The sequence below is a fragment of the Crocodylus siamensis genome, chromosome 4 (genome assembly GCF_052110815.1).
Source record: "Crocodylus siamensis isolate JL-2025a chromosome 4, ASM5211081v1, whole genome shotgun sequence".
Taxonomy (NCBI): domain Eukaryota; kingdom Metazoa; phylum Chordata; order Crocodylia; family Crocodylidae; genus Crocodylus; species Crocodylus siamensis.
This window is the reverse complement of record NC_143398.1, coordinates 237,231,916-237,254,619: the sequence shown is the minus strand read 5'-3', so window position 1 is coordinate 237,254,619 and position 22,704 is coordinate 237,231,916. Positions and strand designations below refer to the sequence as shown.

At 47.0% G+C, this 22,704-nt stretch overlaps 1 protein-coding gene across 1 annotated transcript in view; it reads left to right on the top strand.

Moving 5' to 3' along the window:
- Window positions 1-22,704, top strand: part of KALRN (kalirin RhoGEF kinase) — a 764,809-nt gene that overhangs the window by 721,763 nt on the left and 20,342 nt on the right. The window contains exons 49-50 of the mRNA XM_090045976.1: window positions 3,162-3,285; window positions 4,512-4,571. Coding sequence (XP_089902102.1) covers window positions 3,162-3,285; window positions 4,512-4,571 — 184 coding nt within the window. The remainder of the gene's footprint in view (window positions 1-3,161; window positions 3,286-4,511; window positions 4,572-22,704) is intronic.

Here is a 22,704-nt window from a genome sequence, read left to right as displayed (position 1 = left end):
AAAAAAAAAACACACACAAAAAAACCCCAAAACAAAACACCCCCAATGGTAGGGAGTTCCTGCTGGTTTTTATCTACAGTGCCATTGGAACAAGCTGAAATGCTCAATCCACAGCATGGGGCATCCATGTTGGATAGTCTGGGTTTTGGTTATTTTTGTTCATTGGTTTTTGTTTATACTTTGTACAGAATTAAAACCATAGACAGTTTAAAGGCATGTTTTCCGTTGATCCATCTTAAACCAACATGGACCTGTTTTGGACTGGACTTATTTATGTTGTATTAAGTTACTAATCTATATATTGGTTATAACAGCATCTAGCAAAAAAATATAGGCCTTGTTGGACTGAGGTCTGCTTCTCAAGGAGAAATTTTGTTGTCTATGGCAATTTCTTTGTACAGCTTGTATTTTTTTCTTTTCTTTTATTTTGATTTTTTTTTTTCTGTTCACGGTAACTTTTGTAAAATATTTTTCTTTTGTTTGCAAGACCCTTCCCCCCCTTCCAAATACATTCCTGTATAAAGTATTTTGCACTATTTAAAGAAGCTCATATTGATGAAGTCAGGTTGTGCAATATAATGGATAGTCGCAATGTTCATCATTGTACCTGTAATGTAACTAATAATTTTAAATGTACTATTTTAAATATGTAAAATAAATTTTCACCATGAGCATGTTTTAATGAGGTAAAAAGGACTAGTTTGACCCTCTTTTGGTTTTTTTTGTTATAACATTTTGTTGCTTATTTAACAAATGTGTGGATTATTTTTTTTTTCTTTTCTGATTTTTAGAAATTTGTCAGTCTGAAATGACTAATGCAAGAAAGTGGTTTTTTGGTATTAAATACAGAAGGTACAACCCCCTTTTTAGTAATACCTGTTCATTTCTTTAACATCTAAAATGACTAGATCGTAATGCATGATGGATGCTATGAATTGTTATCTCACATGAGTGCCTCAAGGTGTAGATTTACATGGAAAAGCCTTAATTGCCAATTAAAGAAATCATATGATCTCTTCTAAAGTTTCAATTGTGCCAGATAACATTGGGTTTACTTGGAGATTATAATTGGTTCAAAACTGAGAGTTCAGTCTAGATGTATTTGATGTACAGTGTTAATTTAGCATGTCTCGCACCTAGGGTCTTGCGGGCACTCTTCTCCAGCACTGGTGTGGTGTGCCAGTATCTTTATCCCAGTACCAGATCTCCAGTAACTACTGTCAGACTGAATTCCCTGTACAGCCCTATTCCGCAGTGATCTCTGCAAGGAAAATTGGATAAAACTGGATAATACGTTTCACTTTTTTTTTTCTTCTTCTCCCCTGTATGAGATTTAAATGTTCAGACATTCTCTTCAGACTACAAAAAATACAGCTGCTTGAATGGACTTGCTCTTTTAATATGCATCTGGTTTAAAAAGAGAAAAAAATGACTACTGTGGGTGTTGGCTGTGGCCCCTTTCATGCTGCCATACTATGTGTCTTAAAAGAGAGGACTCATCTGTATGTGTACTGTCCTGCAGTGGTTGCAGTGTGATGTTCACACCCTTCTATGTATGCGATCTTGCTGGTTCTCAGCCAAAATTGGAGAGAGTCTAGAACTCATCAACCCTGCCCCTTGACTGCCTTATCTATATCTGGAAAGGAAACCTAAGCTGAACTCTCGTGACGGTTCTGATATGTTGAATAACTTGCTCCTGCCCTGCATATGCAATCTGGATCTTCCCCCAAAGTGCCCGAATGTTATACCAGAGCTTATTGTACCTGGCAGGCGTAAGAGGTTGGCATAATATTCTAGCTTTCTGGTGCTCATCTGAACAGAGCCTCAATGCCTCTTTGCAAACATTAGTGCATGCGACTTCATTAGTGTTGCTCTAGCATGGGAAACTCTATTGCTGAGTATGAGAACAGTTGCACTTCGTCCATAAAACCAGTTTAGTCTTAGGCTGGAGTTGCCGGTAGCCTCGTGTATCGGGTGTAATTGGATGTCAAAATATAACATAGCGAGAACCTTTTAGAATGGGAACTGAGTGTTCACGGAGGGATGTCTGCTCTTTCTGGAGTTGAAAAGTCCTACCTTGCTAACATATCACATTTTATTGGCACTGCAGGTTATCGTTGGGATTACATGCACCTTTCTTTGTAAAATGTGTCAAGGTACTGTAGATGCAACATATGCCAAACATTGGGCTTTCACCATGCAAATCAAATTTGCATGTTTTAAACGTGGTGCAGATGTAGCGTAATGCTTTTCACCTGGATCCCAGCTCATCATCCTGCTGCTCTCTGAGAGCTTTCTGCTTTAGACAAAAAATTTTTTGGGGGGGAGCACTGTTTAAGCTAAATTAAAACCATATGTAATGCAGTTTTGTTTTTCTTAATTTGATGTCTGCTCCAAGATGTGATTTCTACTGCCTCCACAGCATTGCTCTAATAAAAGGTGACATGACTTTTCCAAGGATAAAGTCCTCAGTAATGGCAGTGGCTACATAATGACAACTGCCTGTTCCAGTCTTGTTTAGTCAAAAAAAAGACCCCCATGATTAACACCCTAGACAACTAGATTGACAATGCAACGGTGTTAAACTAACAGGAAATTCTTAGGCCAAATAAGTATAGCAAAGCTTGTGATTTCCAGAAAATGACTTATCTCTTGGAAATCAAATAACCTAGATTCTACTTTTTTTATGCTCTTAGCAACATTTAGGGCTTTACCTTGAACGTTTTGAAATCTCATATTTGCTTTGCCAAATAATCCATGTAGACCCTTCCCATCATACTTTCATCGGTTTCACTGCTTGAATCAACAAGATATAAGATTGGGTTGACCTTTTGGCATTTGTCACAAATATATCTTGCTGAATTCTCTGAAACTCGATGACAAGTTCTGAACTTTAGACAGCCCAGTTGTCTGCTTGCATCCTGGGAATTTATTTTTCTTGCTAAGTGCATTAAAATAGCAAGCTGGGAACAACATCTGCTTGTAGAACCGTTCTGAAAACGTGTTTTTTAATCTATGCTCAAACTGTAATAGATGCATTGCCAATTGCTTCGACGTTTAGGGAACTTCAGTAATCCCAAATGTGGACGCTGGTCCCCTTTCCACATCCTTCCTTCCTGCTATGATCTGCCGTTTGATTGGTGCATTTTTTGGTACAACAGGAAGTCATGTTCATGGCATACCCTGCGCATGAGAAAGAGGGCGGAAATGGAGAGCAGTGGCAAAAATGAAGCCAATGGGCCACGTAAATCCAAGGATATTCTGGGCACCAAAGTCTCTGTTAAAGTGAGTAAGGTCATCCAAAGCTGCGTGCTGCTCTCCTGCTTCCCATCCTTGTCACCTGCTGTAGCACCCTCTCTGCAGAGAGGGGGAGGGGCAATGATTTTTTGGTTTTGTTTGATTTTTTTTTTTTTTTTGGTAGAACCCATTTTAGCAGGACTTTTGCATGCAAGATAAAATGCAATTCTTTTTCCTGGCATCCAAAATCAAGTAAGTAATATTCATTTACTTATAGCTATTTATACAATTAAAAGTCTGCATTCAGTGGAAGAAATGCAAAACATGGGCAGAAATCCAATAGTTCTTGATCCTTGGTGATGAGTAAACTTGAAGCTCCATCACCCCAGCCCCAGGGGGGCTAAGGGCCTGGGTGAAAGCCATTGGGTGAAATCTTGGCCATGCAGTACTCCAAGAAGTTTTGTCACTGGCTTCATATGGGTCAAGATTTTATTCGCATCTTAAGACAGTGAGTAGCTGCTGGGCTGGAAAACTTGAGGGGTGATTGAGAACCTTGTCTTTTTATATTGGTTAATGGGGAGGGCTGCTTGGTTAGTGTTGACATCCCAGTACGGAAAGGGAATCAGGGGCTCCAGGCCCATTTTCTGCTGTGCTTGCATGACTAATATTCTCAAACTTGGAGCAAATGGGAGCAGATAATGAAGCCTGCTCAGCATGTATTTGTAGCCCCATTGGGGAACAAGCAAGCCGTCAAGCAATTTTGATTATAAACCAACCCCCCGTGCCTTGATTTGGGACAGTATCACATAATTTTCTCAGTTGCATTCCTGCTCATGAAAGCATGCAAATGGAGTTGGTTTTCCAATTTGGAACATTACACCACGCAAGTGAGGTACAAAAGGGGTAGTACGGGTGTGAAGGGGGGAACCCTTCTACTTTGCAAGCTGATTGCATTTTGCACCTATTTTGAAGAGTGGAAAACCACCGCACTAGATGCATAGCAGTGAAGAATCTGGGAGCTGATCCGGCCTGGCAGACATGACTTGTCATTCTGTTGCTTCCTTTGCCATTTTGTTTTAGCTGAACAACTGTTGCTGCCTTTTCTCCCTTGGCAAAAAAGCATGTGGCTGCCTTCAGCGACTTTATTTTTAAGCATTTCCTTTATCAGTACATACATCCATGCTGCTCACAAGTCCTGCGCTGCTCTGCCCAGCATCTCTAATCTCTCTTCTAATCTCTTATTTTCTTTCTTCCTCTCTATGCTGCCAAACAAGGAGACGAACAGCTCAGAGGAATCAGAGTGTGATGACCTTGACCCCAATACTAGCATGGAGGTAGAGACAACCATATTAATGTCATTTTTTTTCCCCAGAGAAATATGTACCCATTTCAATACAGCTTTTTTTAAAAACAGAGGCCCTTGTGTGTGTCCTCATAGTACGATGGATGTATCCTTTAGATTCAGTATAGAACGTGCTGCCAACGCTGTTGGTTGAGAAGCTACTTGGGGTCTGGGCTGAGGTCAGGTTAGTGGGAGGGATGGACGAACCAGTGGATAATGGGAGAGAAACCAGTGCTGAGCTGGCAGCTTAATTCACCTCCAGGGTGCATGCAATTGTTAGGTTTCATCACAAAAAACCTCACCCAATAAAATCTCACAGAGATATTAGTGCTTGGTTAGTATAGAGATATTTCTGTGTTGTATTACCAGCATAATAATTCTTGTTTGGAATTACTGTAGTCAGGCTGGTCTTATAAACCATTCAGGCCAATGTTGTCCCATGGAGACTGATATTTTTTTTATTTTTTTTTGCTAGGGGGGAGGTTGGTTGTTTCAAGTTAGGAACTAGACTTTAGTGCGAGATCTCTGCTACTTTTTAATTTGACACTTCATTTCTCCCCAAAATTCATATATTTTAAGCAGCAAGAAGCTGCAACAATGTGGAAGTTTGAATTATGCACTAGAAGATGATTAGACAAGTAAAACTAGCTGCACTAAACTGGCCTTGGCCCCATGGAAGGCTTTTGTGGATAAATGGGTGTGTTACATTTCATTCACATGTGAAACCCCCCCCCAAATTCACATCAGTGGAGTTACCCTGATTCACACCCGTGCTGGAGTCGATCCAAAGTTCTACAAGCGACTTCAGATCTCTACCGCTGGAGCTTCAAATTTACCATATTTACCCGAATCCAAGATGACTTCAAAGGGACAAAGCTCTTTTTCCCAATGGTTACTGGGGGCAGTGGAAGCTTTGTCTTGTATTCAAATAAATATGGTAAGAGCAAATGATTTTCACTGTCACTGGGCACTTTTACATATGCTCCAGGGGTGGCGCTTTAATTAGAGCGGCTCCAAGAGCTGCTCTAATTGACATGCCACCGCACCGTGTCTCCTGTATCAGCATCCCTGTGCTTAAAAATGGTGGTGGGGGCACTTGAACTAAAGCTTGCTCAACAAGATCCCCCATCACCGTTTTTAAGTGTGGGGGTGTTGATACACGAGTTGCAGGCAGCTGCTGGAGCATGGTAATTGCCGCGCGCCAACAGACTCGATTAATCAAGTCTACACCAATCACTGGAATTCCAGCATGTCGGAGCAGCCTCCGTGCGTGTGCATAGGCACCTGGCATGACGGCAACACCTGGTAGGCTGCAATATAGCTGGCACTATATGTATGTATAAATGTATGATAGAAATGAATGGTGGGGAGGTTGGAATAGTCCAAGATCATGGGAAGAGCACTAGGATTTACATTTGTAGTGTCTCAATCCAGCATGCCGTCTGCCAGACGGTTTTGTTCAGGCTATGAAGGAAAGCTGAAACCTCTCAGATTCTGACTGGACTAAGTTTATTCGGGTGTTGAGAGCCGCACAGATGCCTGTTACCTCACCATGAACGCTCTTGTATTTGTATCGTGCTTGTTTCTATTAGTGCGTTTGATGGAAAGACATGGCCCAAAGAAGAAAACCTTGACTCTGCAGGTATCCTAAGACTGAATAATACTATCTTTAAGGAAATTACATTCCAATGATGTGTGACTTGCATTTCAAAGGGCTGTGAAGACATTTTGGAGAGATGTTGGGAAGGAGAGTTAGGGGGAAATCTCTTTCAACGGTTGGTAGATAGTTCACATGTCTGCTCTACAGTGCATGTAAATTTTGTAAAAGCTGTAGATAATGAAGCTGGTTGTGCAGAGGAGAAGACGAATAGAAGTGCACGTGATGTGCATGGAGCTGCATGAGGAAAGTAATTCATTTGGAAAAGATTTCAGTGATGTGAAATTGTGGCTTTTCTTCAAGGCAGGAAATAAAACTCACATATCTGAAAAGGGGATGGCCCCGCTGCCAGGGCAGTTTGCATTTCGGGCCCACTCTAGTCGTGCCGTCTGTGTGGGAGCGGTGTTGTGTTGCTCTTGGCTCCCCCCCCCCGGCTATTTCATCTTCTCCTAAGTCAGGTCCGGGAAGAGGAAACATTTAGAAATGGCTGGCTCCTACCCTGGGGGTCTTTAAGAGGAGGCTAGACAATCACCTTGCTGGGATCCTTTGACCCCGGTACTCTTTCCTGCCCATTGCAGGGGGTTGGATTTGATCATCTGCTCAGGTCCCTTCCGACCCAACCAACTACGAAAGAACAGGGGTGGGCAAAACAGCCGATCCAGCCAGCAGCCAGATTCCATTTCCCAGCAGCCCTGGTGCAGCGGTGACAGCCTGGTCTGGAGCCAGGGCAGAACCACGATCCCCTGCCTGTGCACCTCTGCGGAGCATGCAGGCTACAGATCGCAGCTCTGCCCTGTCTCCAGAGCAACCTGCCCCCATCCCAAGTTCCCGGTGGCTCCAGAACAGCCCCCTGCAGTGCCGCGCGGCTCAGACTGGTCTCCATGGTGACCCCAGCCTGAGCTTTCCCCTGTAGGTGCAGCTGGGGTTGCCATGGAGACCAGCCCAAGTCATATGGGCAGGGGCGGCTGGGAAATGGAGCCGACAGCCAACCAGATGCCCATCCCTGATTTAGAAGAATTAACTGCCTGGCTGCCTGATATGCATATTTCTATTATTGCAAAAGCCCTATTGACAATTCTATTAAAATCATTCTGAAAATGCGCACAAACTCTAACTCTTCTATTGCTTGGAAGAACTGTGCTTGCAAAGTATCTGAGTAGGACATAATTAGCTCATACAACCTCAAAATCTGTGCAAGACGCTTGGCAGTAGGAATGAGCAGTAGCTGATTTGGTTCAGGTTAGGTTGTAGAAACTGTGTGTGCGTGCACGTGCATGCAGACGAGGTTCTTCGGGTGAATCTGATATCTTTTATTAGACCAACTTAAACATTTGGAAAAACATTTTCAGCAAGCTTTCGGGTTTCAAAACCCTTTGTCAGGCTGAGGAAGTCTCTGCAGTTGGTGTGTGCCCCTCCTGGATGGAATGAATAGTAAAGAAGCCAGAGGCTGGGCTGGTATGCATGCAAGACAGGCAGTAAGTGCATGCATGCATGCTCTTTCTAGTGATTGAGGAAGATCTTAGGCCTTAGAAATGGACTAAGTCCTTCAGTTCATAGGCAACTGGCAGGGGAGGCATGGGGTGGGGCGTGTGCCCCCCCTGACAGGGCCATCCCTGCTTCCAATGCCAGCAGTGGCTTCTGCAGGTGCTTGCCAGTCCTATCACCGATGCTGGCTTCTGCGGGTGCCCACCCAGATTCGGGAGGCACCCGTCGCCCTTCCTTCAGTTCTTTTACAATCTATTATCAATATTTTGCCTTGCCTTTTAGGATGGTATGTCTTAAGGAATCTGTCAAAAAACCCTCCAGGCTAGCTGGCCACAGTGTCCTGAGGTCTGAACACGGGGTTAAGTTGTGAATCCTGCATTTGGCTCAGCTAGTGACTCTGTGTGGCCTTTTTAACAGACATCTAGCATGTGGGAGTGCTAGTACAAGACTAATCTTTGTAGCCTGGCCCTATTCACTCAACAGTGGTTATGGTCACACAAGATCAGACCTGTGTCAGTGGCTATTATTACAACTTTTGTGTAAGTCACTTCACCCATCAGCTGTAGGACTCCTGTCTGCAAAATACTGATACTGCTCTCCCCTGCCCTCATCCCCTGCTTTCTGTGTGGAGTACACGTCAGAGTTTTAAACAAGCAAAGCTAGATGTAAAAGCAAAGTAGTACTGTTTGGTGTTTGGAAATATTGGGTGTCTATACATGTGCACCACGATTTTGAAATGCGCGGATGCTGAATACATGTGACAGCTTTCAACTACCTGAAGTGGGGTTCAATGGAGGATGGAGCTGGGCTGTTCTCAGTGGTGGCAGATGAAACAAGGAGCAATGGTCTCAAGTTGGAGCAAGGGAAGTTTAGGTTAGACATTAGGAAGAATTTTCTCACTAAGAGGGTGGTAAAGCACTGGAACAGGTTACCCAGAGAGGTGGTGGACTCTCCATCCAGGTTTTCAAAACCTGGCTTGACAAAGCCCTGGCTGGGTTGATGTAGTCGGAGATGATCCTGCTTTGAGCAGGGGGTTGGACTAGATGTGACTTCTTGAGGTCCCTTTTAAACCTCATTTTCTACGATTCTATGACACGGAGGCTGCTGGGGCGCACGAATTGGCATACTCCAGCAGACTCAATCGAGTCTGTTTTAATGTGTGCTAATTAGCATGCAGTAAAGCAGAGGTTCATCACGTGTATAGGTGCCCATTAGTGCCTTTCACTTTCTAGCTCTGTTGCCAGCCTACGAGAAGTCAGTCACAGCACCCATATAGCCAGACTTGCATCTGGTTTTTAATTTTTGAAGTGTCACTCTGCTTCTCTCTATTCTAATATAATAAAAGACTTACCACTTCCATCTGTGTGTCTGTCTGCCTATAACACTCCAGGCCATCTGCTCATGTGTGGCCTGGAGCCTTACAGATGGAGAGACAGGCAGGTAGAGGTGGTCAGGGCTAGGCTGTGCTCCCCGTGGGGGGGACAGGCTATGTGGGGAGCATGGCTTGTGACTGTGGCGGGGGGGCATGGTGTGTGGCCATGACGCGTGGCCGCGGGGTGCTGCACGGAGAGTGGGCAAAGGGCCATGGGCAACGCCTGCCGGCTGCAGCACACAGCCATGGGGTGCACTCTCACGCCCTCTCCCCACACGGCACCCTGAGGCCACGTGCCATGCCCCCTGTGCAGGGAGTGCCTGCTGGCTGCAGACTGGAGGGCTGGGGAGGGGAACATCCCACGCGGAAAGCCAGCACGAGGGGCATGCACCGTGCAGAGGCGGCAGCGTGGTGCGCAGCTGCACAGTGTCGCAAGGACAGCAGGCACGGGGAGCATGGGCAGCGCTTGCTGACTGCAACACACGGCCATGGGGCTGTGTGCGCCCCTCTGCCTTCTCCCCATGCAGCACTCTGCAGCCATGCACCATGCCCCCCCGCTGCACGTTGCCCTCCCACCACGCTGGAAGCAGCTGCAAGACATGGCACCCCACACGGGGAGCTCCTGTGCAGTACAGTCAAGGGGCACGCAGGGTGCAGCGGGGGTGTGGCACACTGCCACAGGGTGCCAGGAGGGGAGAGGGCATAGGGGGTACAGGCAGTGCCCACTAGCTGTAACGTGGCTGCGGAGTGGGGCAAGGCCCCCACGCCCACTCCCCATGCCCATTCCACACGCAGCTCTCTGTAGCAGCACACCATGCTCCCCGCGTGCCCTCCTTCACATACCAGGGCTGTACCCCATGCCAAGTGGCCGCAGCCAGCAGGCGCTCCCCATGCCATGGCCACTCCATGCACCAGCCCTCGCAGAACCATGCACCATGCCCCCCTGCACGTCCTTTGCTACATCCCAGGGCCAAACCCCACACCACATGGCCGCAGCCACCAGATGCTCCCCCCGCTGTGGCCTCTCCCCACACCACGCACTGCGGCCACACAACCCTCCCCCCGGCGTACCTCACCCCACGTGTGCCCAGGGGGCCAGACGTTGGATGAGCCGGGGGGGGGCATAGGACCCCTCCTCATTTGGCTCCCCTATGCTGAGCCCCTGAATGAGCTGCTGGGCTCTGATTGCACCCCGGCCTGGCCCAACTGGGGCCCCGTTCACGGTGACTGGGGCCCTGGCCGGGCTGGGTCATGGGGCATTCAGAGCCTGGCAGCTCCTCCAAGGGTACAACGAGGGGGAGGCAAGCGGGGGGCTATGGCCCCTCAGTCTGGGGTTGGCAAGGGCAGGCTGCAGCTGTGGGCTGTGCTCAGCCTCTGCTCCATGTCTCGCTGCTGCTGCTTTGACAGCAGCACAGTGCAGCTCCACGTGAGTCCCACCACTGGGTGGGCCAGGCAGCAAAGCACGTGGCACCGCGCTGCTGTCGATGCAGCAGCAGCAAGAATGGGAACAGAGGCTGAGCGTAGCTCCAGCCTGCCCTTGCCCCGTGCACAGACCAGGGGGCCACGGGCTGCACCCCTAGACAAGCTGTGTGGCTCTCACTGCCCAGCGATCTGGCCCAGCTGGCACTCCAAAGGTGCCATAATGATGAGAACAAAGATAGGGTGCAGGAAGTCCAAGAGTGACCCATTAAATCAGGCATGACAATGGTGTGGTAATACTGCAGAGCACTTCATTCCTATATGTTAATCCCTAGCATAACTCGCTATGAGCACCATCCCAGGCACTGACTTGGGGATGGGAGGGGGCAAGATTACTGCTTCTGCCAGTCCGGCCACAGCAGCCCAGCCACCATTACTGCCCCGGGCGCAAAACCAGCTTGTTATGCCTCTTCCACTAATACGGTGGTGTTGGCACTTGTGACTTGTACTTGCCTCTGTTGGTGATGATCAGCTGTAGGCTCTTGGCTTCTCTTTATTCAAAGTGGATTGAAAGAGCTCAGGGATAAATTGGATGTGGTGCCTTTTTCTTTTGGCTGTGGAAAGCCAGCAGGCAGTTGGTAGTGTTGTTTCATCAAATAAGAGCTGTACATTCACCACCTACCCATGTGAGGGGAAAGATGCAGCCTTCCTTTATGAAAGGTGTGTGTCACGTTAATGACATACCAACAGACAAACGCACTCCCCTGACAAGCTGATGTCTTCTATGGCATAAACCTGAGAGTACCATCCATGTGTGGGTCTCAAACAATTAATGGCAAGACTGGCTCATTGTTTTCGTATTTCTAAGGGACGGAGCTCCCGGAAGAGTCAGTTCACAAAGAAAGCCCCTCTTGGTCTATCCCCATTGTCAAGCAAACATCCTTCTCCAACTTGGAGGGTCTGCTCTTCACTAAAGCTCTTTGTACTCAGTGGGCAGACTGGCATGGATCTGTCAGGCCCCCAGCGTTTGCATTTCTTGGGGCACATCTACCGGGTTAATGTAGAAACATGTTCTGCTATTACTCAGGATGGTCCAGTGCCCAGAAACAGCTTAATAAGCATGTGCCCAAGCCCATGCTAGACTGCATTAAATGGACCCTGCTGCCTGATTTTCCCAGCATTGGCTCACGTGAGCAGGTGGGGTTTGCTTCCGATCAGCAATCTCAGGCTTGCCAATTAAAAGTAACCACAAGCATTACAATAAAGATGCCTGATTGCTTAGTTTCTATTCATATTTCTAAGCTTTGTGTATTGAAAGTGAAATCCTGGCTGCACTGAAGATGGACAGAGTCAAGATTTTACCCCAGACCATTTTAGGCTGGTATTTCTTACGCTTAATAAGAAAAAAAAAGATGGTGTTTTATGGGGAGGGAAGGAGGTTGTGTATATGTGTGGTTTAGACACCACCACCTATAACTAATGTGATCCCTTAGACATCTACATCAGAGGACATCTACAACAGCTTGAGGAGCATTAGAAAAGGCACTCAGCAGAGGAGCAGTAAGTACTGCATTAACCTACCCAGGATCAGCAAGAGGGCTGAGGAAGAATAAGCTTGGGTTTAAGATGTGTGAGCTAGGCTCAACAGCAGGGTTCAATTCTCAGCTCTGTCAGACTTCCTGTAAGACCCTAGGCACATCCCCTAATTCCTCTGCCTCACTTCGTCAGTTGTAAAATGGATACAGTATTTTCTGTACTGTCTGATTTATTTACACGATTAGCTTTTCAAAGATTGTCTTTCATTATTAGACACTGGGCATAATTGGAAGTTCTGGTCTCTCTGGCATGACTATGATGCAAATAATTAAGATCCTGATGACCTCCAGTCTTTCCCTCTGACACCTATGGGCCTTATTCTTCCCCAGGCCTTGCATGGAGAATGATGCCTAATATAGAAATAGAACAGATGGCTAAAAGTATATTATCCTTCCTTAAATGGCATTTTATCACGTACTAAGCGTGACTCTGAGGGCTTTGGAAAGCATTGGTTGTAACCTGGTGGAGAAGAGCAAAGAGAACTGCTCGCTAACACGTTTCTATGTGTAAATGGTAGATTTTACTTACTGATGCTCTCACGCTCGCACATCCTGGATTTGCCAGTGCCTGCTGCTCAGGAGAAACCTCAGTCAAGTACAAAGTGCTTCAGCCACAGCAACAAGATCATCCCAACTGGAAGGTGTGTAGAGGTAGTGCGCAGTGGCAGCCTTCACATCCCATTGATGCCTGCAAAAAGATAAAGATGTGTCATGATTTCTTAAGTAGTTGCCAAAGCCTCCAGCCTCTTCTGTAGAGTCACAATCACTGGCTTCATACCAAAGGGAAACACCTTGAGAGCTCTCCTAGCTTGCTCAGATGTGCCAGAGGTCAGCACTGTTTTGTCTGAAAATGTTTCACCTTGACACTGTCCATTCAGATCTTCTGGCATTTCCCAAATTTCCAGTGCTCTTTTTTCCTTAACAAACTTTTCCCTTTTTTGTGGGTAACACAAGATCACTGTAAACTCTCAAAAGAAAATAGGACCGCTTGTTTGATAAGTGAAGCTTTGCTATTCATACAGTTGAATTTAATTTTTTTTTCCAAAAAACCATTGTCATTGCTTTTTTGTAATCATTTTGTTTTACCAGGGATCATTAAGACATTTTTCTAAGTTAACAAAGGAAAAGAAACAGGTTGCCTGGTTCTGCAGCCTTTATTTGCAAATATAATAGTCTATGGTAACATGGTGGACAAACAGAACAGTGAACTGTCTGCAAAACGGTAGGTCCAGCTGTCTTGGAGTAAACCTTTCCCCTGGTGTTCACATGAAGTATAATTCCTATTATGAAGGCGTTTGGGCTGCCTATATACAGGTACTGGGGCGTGGAGAGGGGTATTTTAATTAGAGTGGTTCCCCACACATTTCAAAATGGCCATGGGATGCTTTTTTCCAAAGCTTATCCGACAAGGTTTAGCTAAAGCACCACCACAGACATTTTGAAATGTGCAGGGGCTTAATACACGTGATGGTGAGGCGGGGGGTCTCTTTATAACAGGGAATCGGATTTTTCCTAGATGGATGAGCCCCTCCAAGTGCTCTGGCACTTGCCAGGATAGGAATGGGCATTTCAACCGTTTGTAGGACACAGCAGCAATCTGCGCAATACAGAGCACATGCAAACTGAAGATCGGCAAATGCTTGAAGATCAGTAGCAAATGCTTTCTTCTCTGCTGTGCTAGGTCCTCCCATTGCCACCCGCTTGAACTTTCAAAACCCTGATTTTTAGCAGCAAAAAGGGTGAAGGACTGTTGTCTAATATCTTAAGAGAAGATGCATCATGCTCCCAGGCTGCTTTTCTAATTAAGAACATTTAAATATATGGCTTCAGAGCAGTAGTTAGCTGTGTTAGTCTGAAGTCAAGTAGAAGGCCAGGTAGATTTTGCAAACCAGAGGGCAGGGGGGAAGACCGAGAGAGAGCACAAGCAACAACAGCACAATAGATAATATTTATATAAAAGAGATACCAAGCTGCCAGAAAGGCGAGGATCCAGCCCTTTAAGAAAATATCAGGTATCAAAACCCCCAAGTTGCTTAGATTCTTAACTGTCTCCAGGCCAGGAACAGAATAGAAGTAGGTGTCAGGAGATTGGGCCTATTTTCCTAGCTCCGCTGCTGCCTTTGGGTCAATCACTTCCCCTTATTGTCCTTTGTCACCCTTCATTCCCCTTGTCATCTATGCCTCATGTTTTGAGGGCAGGGATTTCCCTTTATTGGTTCTGCACAGTGCCCATGGCTTTTTGCATAGAGGGTTTCCACCTAAGGCTTCTGGCTATTAACATCAGGGGTAGGACTTAGGTCTCCTGAGTCCCAACCTGGTGTGCCTCACGGCTGGACCCATGACTACAACCCATTCCCTACTTAAATGCAAGTGTCCTCACTTGTGTAAGGGCTGCCCCAGGTTGATGACACAGCTTTAGGAGCAAAGTATGCAGCTGGTGTCCATTAGCAGTCTTATTTATTTGGTTCTTGGTAGAAGAGCTTGAAGCATGCATGGCTTGTAGCCTCCATGAGTGAGGAGATCTAACCATTCATTAAGGGCTGCAGCTCCTGTCCCTTGATAGTATCATTAGACCTCTTGGCCATATCCTTCACGGTATTCATCTAACTCATTCCCATTAAGGAAGGTTGATTATTTTTTCATTTTTTTTTAACAGCAATTAGCTCACTATTCTCTGACCAACTCAGGAGGCTAATGCATACTTGTGAGGCCCCATTTCCTTTGCTTGTTGTGCCCCTCGGGCTCCCTTCTCTTTATTATTCTCTTCCCTTTATTATTTACAGATTTGTGCCTGCTTTGATGATAAGGACATGTTATCTGTACTCCTTTTTTTTTTTTTTTTTTTACATTTTTCTCTTGCATTGGTATGTGCTGCAGTTCCTAGTCTGCCGATTTGTTTTATGGGCCATCTGGGAGTAGATGTCTGACCACTTTATGGAGCTGAATTGAAATGCAACTGGATTGCACCTTATCAGCTACAAGCCGTCATTGCGCAACGTTCCTCTGCCCCCACCCTCTGAAACTCTTCTTCTGGAGTATTTGCTGCCTAATTAGTTGAAGTGTCAAACTGTCCTCAGCCTGGCTCGATATTGTAGGTCCATTTTGAATACGTGCCACATCAAACTGGAGCAGGCTCAACGTGGCACTCAGCAAAATGGACTGAGAACTATGAATGAAGGTCCCGTGGTCATTACTTTCAGGAGTTTCTGTTACAGTTGCCTCTAGGACTCAGCTCATGATTTACAGTGGAAGGAGCTGTCGTGGTCGGGCACTGACCTGTCTGAGTGTGTCTTTCCTGTTTGTCAAGTCTTTGTTTAGCTTTTTTCTTAAACCACGTGCGGACTCCATCCTTGCTGACAGTGCAACTTGATTTGGGGCCCACGCTACTGGCCCCATAGCTAAGATGATTCCAAGTTTGAAGTGCAGAGTAGACAGCAATCGTCGCAGTAAATGTAATCCCTGCAGACATGTTCCCAAAGGTTTGCTGAGACGGTGCCATTTAAAGGGAGATGTGGCCAGAAGCCCCTCAATAATCTTTCAGAGCTTCAAAGCCATGGCACTTTCATCCACCCAACAGCAGCTTCTGTGAGTTCGGGGACCAAGGTGTGTACATTAGCTTCCCTTCTTCTGCTAGAGTTTGTGGGTTTGTAAGGTGGAGTTATCCCGGGTTCAGGAAGTGTCTCCAGTTTTGAGGCTGCGTGGCTGGTAGACCAGGTGTCCTGCGACTGTAAATGGCTTATGTCTGGTATTTACAGCCTGGACTCTCAAGGCAAGGCTAAAGTGATGCATTTATTGGAGCTGCCCTTATTGTCCTGGACGGCTCCTATCCCTCGAGCCACACGCTGACGTCACTGTCTGCGCTGGTCTTGTTGGTGTTGTCCACAAGGTCAGTTGTCTCTACGATGGTGTGTTCCTCCTCTTGGGAAAGAGACTTACAGTTCTTGGGCAATGTGTTTTGGAAACAAGGCCCAAAACAAGTAGGTCAGAAGCAGGCTGGGGCAGCACGTGGTTAGAGCAGGGGTGTAACTTGGGGTGAGCAACAGGGGCACCAGGCCTAGGTACCAGTTTTGAAGGAGTACAAGAATAGCAGTCACTGCCAATACCAACACATCCACTGCAGCTTCTGGGCTGGTCAGTGCCTGTGCTGCTGAGCGTTCAGACGCTTCACCAGACATCATCGATAAAGGTAGGCTAGTTGGAGACTGCTCTGTTTGCTTTCACAGAGGCAATCCCATAAAGCACCTCTGGACTCTACGGGCCATCATGACCAAAGAAAGTCCTGAAGACATGATTTCATAGACATTAGGCCTGGAAGGGACCTTGGAAAATCAAGTCCAGCCCCCTGCCCAAAGGGCAGGAAGTCAACTGGGGTCATAGGATCCCAGCAAGATAAGCATCCAATTTGCTCTTGAAGGTGTTCAATGTAGGTGCTTGAACCACCTCCGCTGGCAGACTGTTCCAGACCTTGGGGGCTCGGACAGTAAAGAAATTCTTCCTTATGTCCAGCCTGAAACAGCCTTGAAATAGTTTATAAACATTCGACCTCATCGTCCCTTGGGGTGCTCTGGTGAGCAATCGTTCCCCCAGATCCTGGTGGTCACCCCTGATAAACTTATAGGTGGCCATCAGATCACCCCTGAGCCTGCGCTTTTCCAGGCTAAAGAGTCCCATGGCTCTCAGCCTGTCATCGTAAGATCTGTTTTCCTGACCTCTGATCATGCGCGTGGCTCTCCTCTGGACTCTCTCAAGCTTCTCCACATCCTTTTTGAATTGTGGAGCCCAAAACTGGATGCAGTACTCCAGCTGCGGCCTCACCAAGGCCGAGTACAAGGGGAGAATGACGTCCCGGGATTCGCTCGAGAAGCATCTATGGATGCACGCCAGCATTTTGGTCGCTTTACTAGCCGCAGCATTGCATCGCAGGCTCATGTTCATCTCGTGGTCAATAATGACCCCCAAGTCTCTTTTCTTCTGTAGTGCTAGCCAGCGTAGCACTGCCAAGCCTATAAGGATGCTGCAGGTTTTTCTTCCCAAGATGGAGAACTTTGCATTTTTTGGTGTTAAACACCATGAGGTTCTCATCCACCCATTTGCTGAGCCTGTCCAGGTCAGCCTGGATCACCCGCCTGTCTTCTGATATGGATGCTTCGCCCCAAAGTTCGGTGTCATCGGCAAACTTGGCCAGTCCGCTTCTGACTCCAATATCCACATCATTAATGAAGATGTTGAACAATATGGGTCCAAGGACAGAGCCTTGGGAGACCCCACTGGTCACAGGGCACCGTGATGAGTCCCTGCCGTCAACCACCACCCTCTGGGTCCGGCCACGGAGCCAATTTCCCAGCCAGCGGACCATGGTGGACCCAAGGCCACAACTGACCAGTTTCGCCAAGAGGTGATCGTGGGATACCAGATCAAAGGCTTTTTTGAAGTCAAGATATATAACATCAATCTCTTTTCCCTTGTCCGGGTGATAGGTCACCTGGTCATAAAAGGAAATGAGATTGGTTAAGCAAGACCTACCTGCAACAAACCCGTGCTGGCTATCCCTCAGGATGTTGGCGTCCGCCAGTCCATTAAGGATGGCCTCTTTAATAAACTTTTCTAAGATCTTCCCTGGGATAGAAGTCAGGCTGATGGGCCTATAGTTAGCCGGATCCACTTTCCTCCCTTTCTCGAAGATCGGCACCACATTGGCCTTCTTCCAGTCTTCGGGCACTACACCAGAGCACCAAGAGTCCTCCAAGATCCGTGCCAGAGGCTGGGCTATGATGCTCGCCAGCTCCTCGAGTACCCTGGGGTGTAGATTGTCAGGGCCGGCTGACTTGAAGGTATCCAGCTTCTCAAGGTGTTCCTTCACGAGGTCAGCATTAATGGAAGGTAGGGGATCTCCCTCACCCAGACCTGCCTGTCCCGTAGCGGGCATGGGCATCGCATGGGACTGATGAAAGACCGAAGCAAAGTACCCATTTAATAGGTTGACTTTTTCCTGGGCGTCAGTTGTCACATCTGGTTCAGCAGGGCTCCAATGTTGTCCTTGCTTTTCCTCCGGCTCCCCACATATCTGAAAAAGGACTTTTATTGTCCTTGATGATCAAAGCTATTGGAGTTCAGTTGCAGCCTTGGCTTTCCTCGTTTGCTCCCTGCAGGACCAGCCCAGTGCAGAATAATCCTCCTTGGAGGTGAATCCCATCCTCCATCCTTTGTAGGCCTTTCTTTTTAGCCTCAGGAGGTCTGCTAGATCCCTGGAGAGCCAGGGGGGCTGCTGTGCCTTCTTGATGCCAAAAGCTGGACTCTTACTGTAGGTACAGAGGCACAGGCTTTAGTGTGAATGGTCTTGTGCCTTTCCCCAATTTTGAATATCAAAGTTGTGAGGGTAGGTGTTATAAAAATGCAGCTCTGCTGATAGGTAGCTACTGCCTGTATTAGGGAATCCTTAGAGAGGTTGCCTTCTCCTAACTCCCTTCTGTGGATTATCCCATGGTGGAAATGATCTTCTGTTGCAGTTCACGGTGCAGCAGCCAGACCTGGGTGTGAAGAACATGGTATTCAGACAGCTTCCTGTTAACACTGATTGATTTGTCTCATGTGGTTGCCCCAAAACTTCGCATTATGACTTGCTTAGTTGATGAAATTCCCTGCTGAGACAGGCAGGGGGAGGGTGACATTTTAATTAGCCGTGCCTCAAGCACACTAATGGGCATCTGAGTCTTCTCTGAATGAGGGATTCATAACCAAAGTAATTTGGACCAACAAACCTTTTAAAGGTTTGGTATCCTGTGCGTGTTGGCTATTGATGGGGCCCACTTCAGCATGGCGGATGCCCTAGTTTCTCAACTCCTTGAACACACGTTGAAAAATAAATAGGCCTCTGATACTATGACTGAAAGAAGCCAGGAGGGATGGACTGGATCCTGAACCATAATGGCTCCTCTAAGTATGATGTGACTTCAAAGTTGAAGCATCTTCTTAAACCAAAGCAAACTCTGGCCCTATGTTAAGTTGAAAAAAGAGAGACCCTTGAGCAGTATATAGCTAGCTAATGTTAAAGTAGTGTATGTGGGTGTGGATGGAGGAAGTGTGTGTAGTCCCAAGACAGGTGGTAGATTTTAGATCTTCAAAATAGCACAGGCTGTGTTTAAGCTTCTTTAGATATCTTCCAAGAAGGAGCTAGAAGGGAATTTAAACATTTCTTGTGAGTGTATTTTTACAGCCCTCTTGGACTTTGCAAAAGTCACCATCTTAAAGAGGCTCTGAGAGAAACCCCATTCCTGACAAGCCTCGTTAGGTTTGTCCAAGGGTGTAGGTAAAAAGTAGCTTGAAAAGTTTTCCATGAGTTTGGCCAAAGTTAACAAGCCAGACCCTCAGCAGATGTCCATCGGACATCAATTAAACTTGATTCGGGTCAGTTAAGTCTGATTAGTCCTCATCAGCTGGATGTCTCAATGCCCTCTTCTCTCCACTTGAACAGTTACAAGCCAGGTCAGCAATTGTAGAAAAACCTGACTTGGTAGAAGAGAAGTTAGTTCAAGCTGGCCATCACAAAGAGGAGCTGGTAAGATTTTCACCACCTCCTGCTGCCCACTAGCAATCTGGGGACACGAGGAGAGGGTCCTGGCCCGGGGGGCAGTAACTACAAGCTCTCTGTCAGGTCTTGGTGCTGGATCATTCTCGGCTTCTGTGTAATTTGAACTTTCTGTACCTCCCGTTCGTTCCCTGCTTTGGTTAACCGTGAGTGATACTCACTTCCCATCTGCAAGACTTTATTGCCTAAATCAGAGGCATAAGTAACAAGCTATGCAGCATGGGCCAATCTCTGTTGCACATTAAGCAGGAAGAAGGAGGGTTGTGAGTTTTACCTGCTCCAGGGACCAAACGCCTCCACGGCAGCTGCTGCGTCTTCGCACCCAGCTCACATGGCTGAGTGGCACAAGGCTGCTACAACTGGTTCGTGACTGGGTGGGAGAGGGGCAATTTAGTGCCCCTGCTTAGTCAGCCCCAAGGCTAGTGCCCCTCATCTTCCACAGTTATGCTACTGCATCTTCTAATTACCATTTACTGATTTTGTTACAAATCCATGACAATCACTTGGGCAATATTTCATTTCCGCAACACTTGGCTTTAACAATCTGGTTGCAAAGCTGGTTGTTTTCTGTTGAGAAATTTTAAATTTAAGACCTGCAAAAATATATGGGTGTCATGTAAAAGTGTCAAAAGTGGTGAAGAAAGTCTTGCTGAAAGTCAATGGAAATTTTACCCATAGGCTTTTAATAATATCCAGTGGTAGTGATTGCCTTTGACTACTCCACTATAAAATTGTGTGTCAGGTGATTATTGCAAATGTGTCATGCCTGAAGAGTTATTAAGGAAGGTAGAGTCAGGTATTTATAGAGAAAGCAGTTGCATTCACCACTGTAGTATCTACACCATCCTAACTGTGCAGATTGATTGAGGCATTTATGGATGGGAAATCAATGTAAATTGTTAGCAGCATTTCATTCTCTTGTACCCAATAAGAAAATAAATCAGTTTAATATAAAAGGATTTTATCGTGTGCTTGGAGGAGGCACGTGGGATGTGGGGCTTCATGGAGTTCATGTACTCAAGGATTCTAGCATCAGGTCTCTTCCCGCGTGCATCCCAGTTGAGTCAAAATATACAGAAATCTGGCGTCTTACTGCAAGTGAGTTAATGTCCTGATTTGCAAGGTTAATGAATATGCAATTTGATTTGCATAAATAGCACCAAGTGCCCTGATTGCCCAGCTCCAAATGTTGCAACAGGAAATGTACTGATTCCTTTTACTGTTTTTTATTAAAGAGACAAGGAGTTGATCACAAGGGCATGTGTCCTCATCCCACCTTCCATCGCCTGGGATGTACTTGAGAAGGGAAGAGGGTCCTTTCCCTTGGCCACCCCAGAGGAGTAATTTAAAATGTTTGCACCCCAGATTGGACGAAGTAAAGACATCATGTGGGGCCGGTAGAGGTGTGTAAGTGTAAGCTGGTGCTGCCTTAGCATAACTCCCCAGTCCCAGGCTGCTGTGACAGCAGTGGCGCAGGGTCCCTGAGGATGGCCATTCCAGCTCCTCTTCTGAATAGGTGCCCTGAACTGGTGCGATCCCCTTCCCCCCGTCAAATTACACTACTGACCTGCCCTCCCCTCATCTCCTATGCTTTTCTCTGGGCAGTTCTGCCTCTCTCCTGAGACCTCGCATTGCTTGGGCCCTCACACCAGCCACAGGGGCTTGGTCTAGATGTTGATGTTCCAAGATCCATCCCATCCATCTTCTCTTCCTTTTCTCCTCATCGTTAAAAAAGTCCTGCCCACAGCCCTCACACCCACCCAGCATAGAGATAGGGGCCAAGTGACCCCATTGCAGCTTTAGTAGGGTGAAGGAGGCCATGGGGTGAGGGTGGTACTGCCTCTATGGAGGTGCAGCCCGAAGCAGTCTTCCCCCCATGCCCACCGCTCCGTGGAGAGGCTAGTGAGAGTGCAAGACGGAGACATCCAGCTGGGAACCCCTACAAGGGCAGCAAAAATCAAGACCTGGGAGTTGGAAGGCTTGAGTGCTCCTTGTCCTACCTAAAAATCAGTTGAACAAGACAGCACTCCAGGAAGATCAAGGATTTTTCTACCCTGGAGGCCTGCTGCAATCCCCTTTCCTAGAGGTGGGGCGAGACATCACAAGCTGCTGGGAACGTGCGGCGCCTGGAAGGAATGACTCAGACATTGGCTCCTCGGGCTTGCTCTCAAGTACTGCTAAGTCAGTCCAAGTCCACCCCCATCAGTTCTTCAGAGGTAGCATGGCTCTCTCTGCTGGACCCTCCTGCCTACTACTAATCGCTCACAGCTGTGCCCATGACCCCGTTCCAGAAGGACAGTCAAGCATACAGCCCAAGTCCAATATTAACCCACACCGGGATCAGCAAGGGAGCATATCGTTCTCCGGTTCGGACTTGCACTGCGACTTCTCTCGATTCCCCTGACGTCAGCGGGCTTTGAATTAGGCTCTTCACACAGAGGACTGGCTGGTCCTGACATGGTTAAACCAGCTGCTCCTCCGTGCTTCCTCCCCGCAGCCTGGTCTGAGATTGCCAAGTATGTACAGAGGGTCGTCTTTTCTTTCCAGGAACGTCTGTGAATAACTGTTATAAGCTGTGATTCGGCTTTGAAAGTTACTTGAAGGGCACCCTTGTCTCTGTGGGTCCAGATCAGATCTTCTCACTGCACAAGTAAAAAGATCTTCCAGGTCCCCCTACCTCTCTCTAACTGTAAGAGCTGCAGACCTCACCTAGCATCTGAACACCAAGAAGGTGCCTTCACTTTCTCATGTATTGCTGCTGCTACTGATGATTTTCCTGCCAAGTGATACCCTCAGTGACATCTGTGCAAGGCTCCGGCTGTTGTAGTTAAAAAGTTAGTTAATGATACCCAAGAAGGAACACAACCCAGTTCCTGCACCCAAGCCTAAAGGGAAGGGGGAAAAAATCATAGCGGTTTCACCACTGCAGTCAGCAGCTCTGCTTCTCTGACAGGCAGATCCGTCAAGGGTGAAAGGTGCTATGATTATTTTTTCTGATTGACCTGCTCTTCA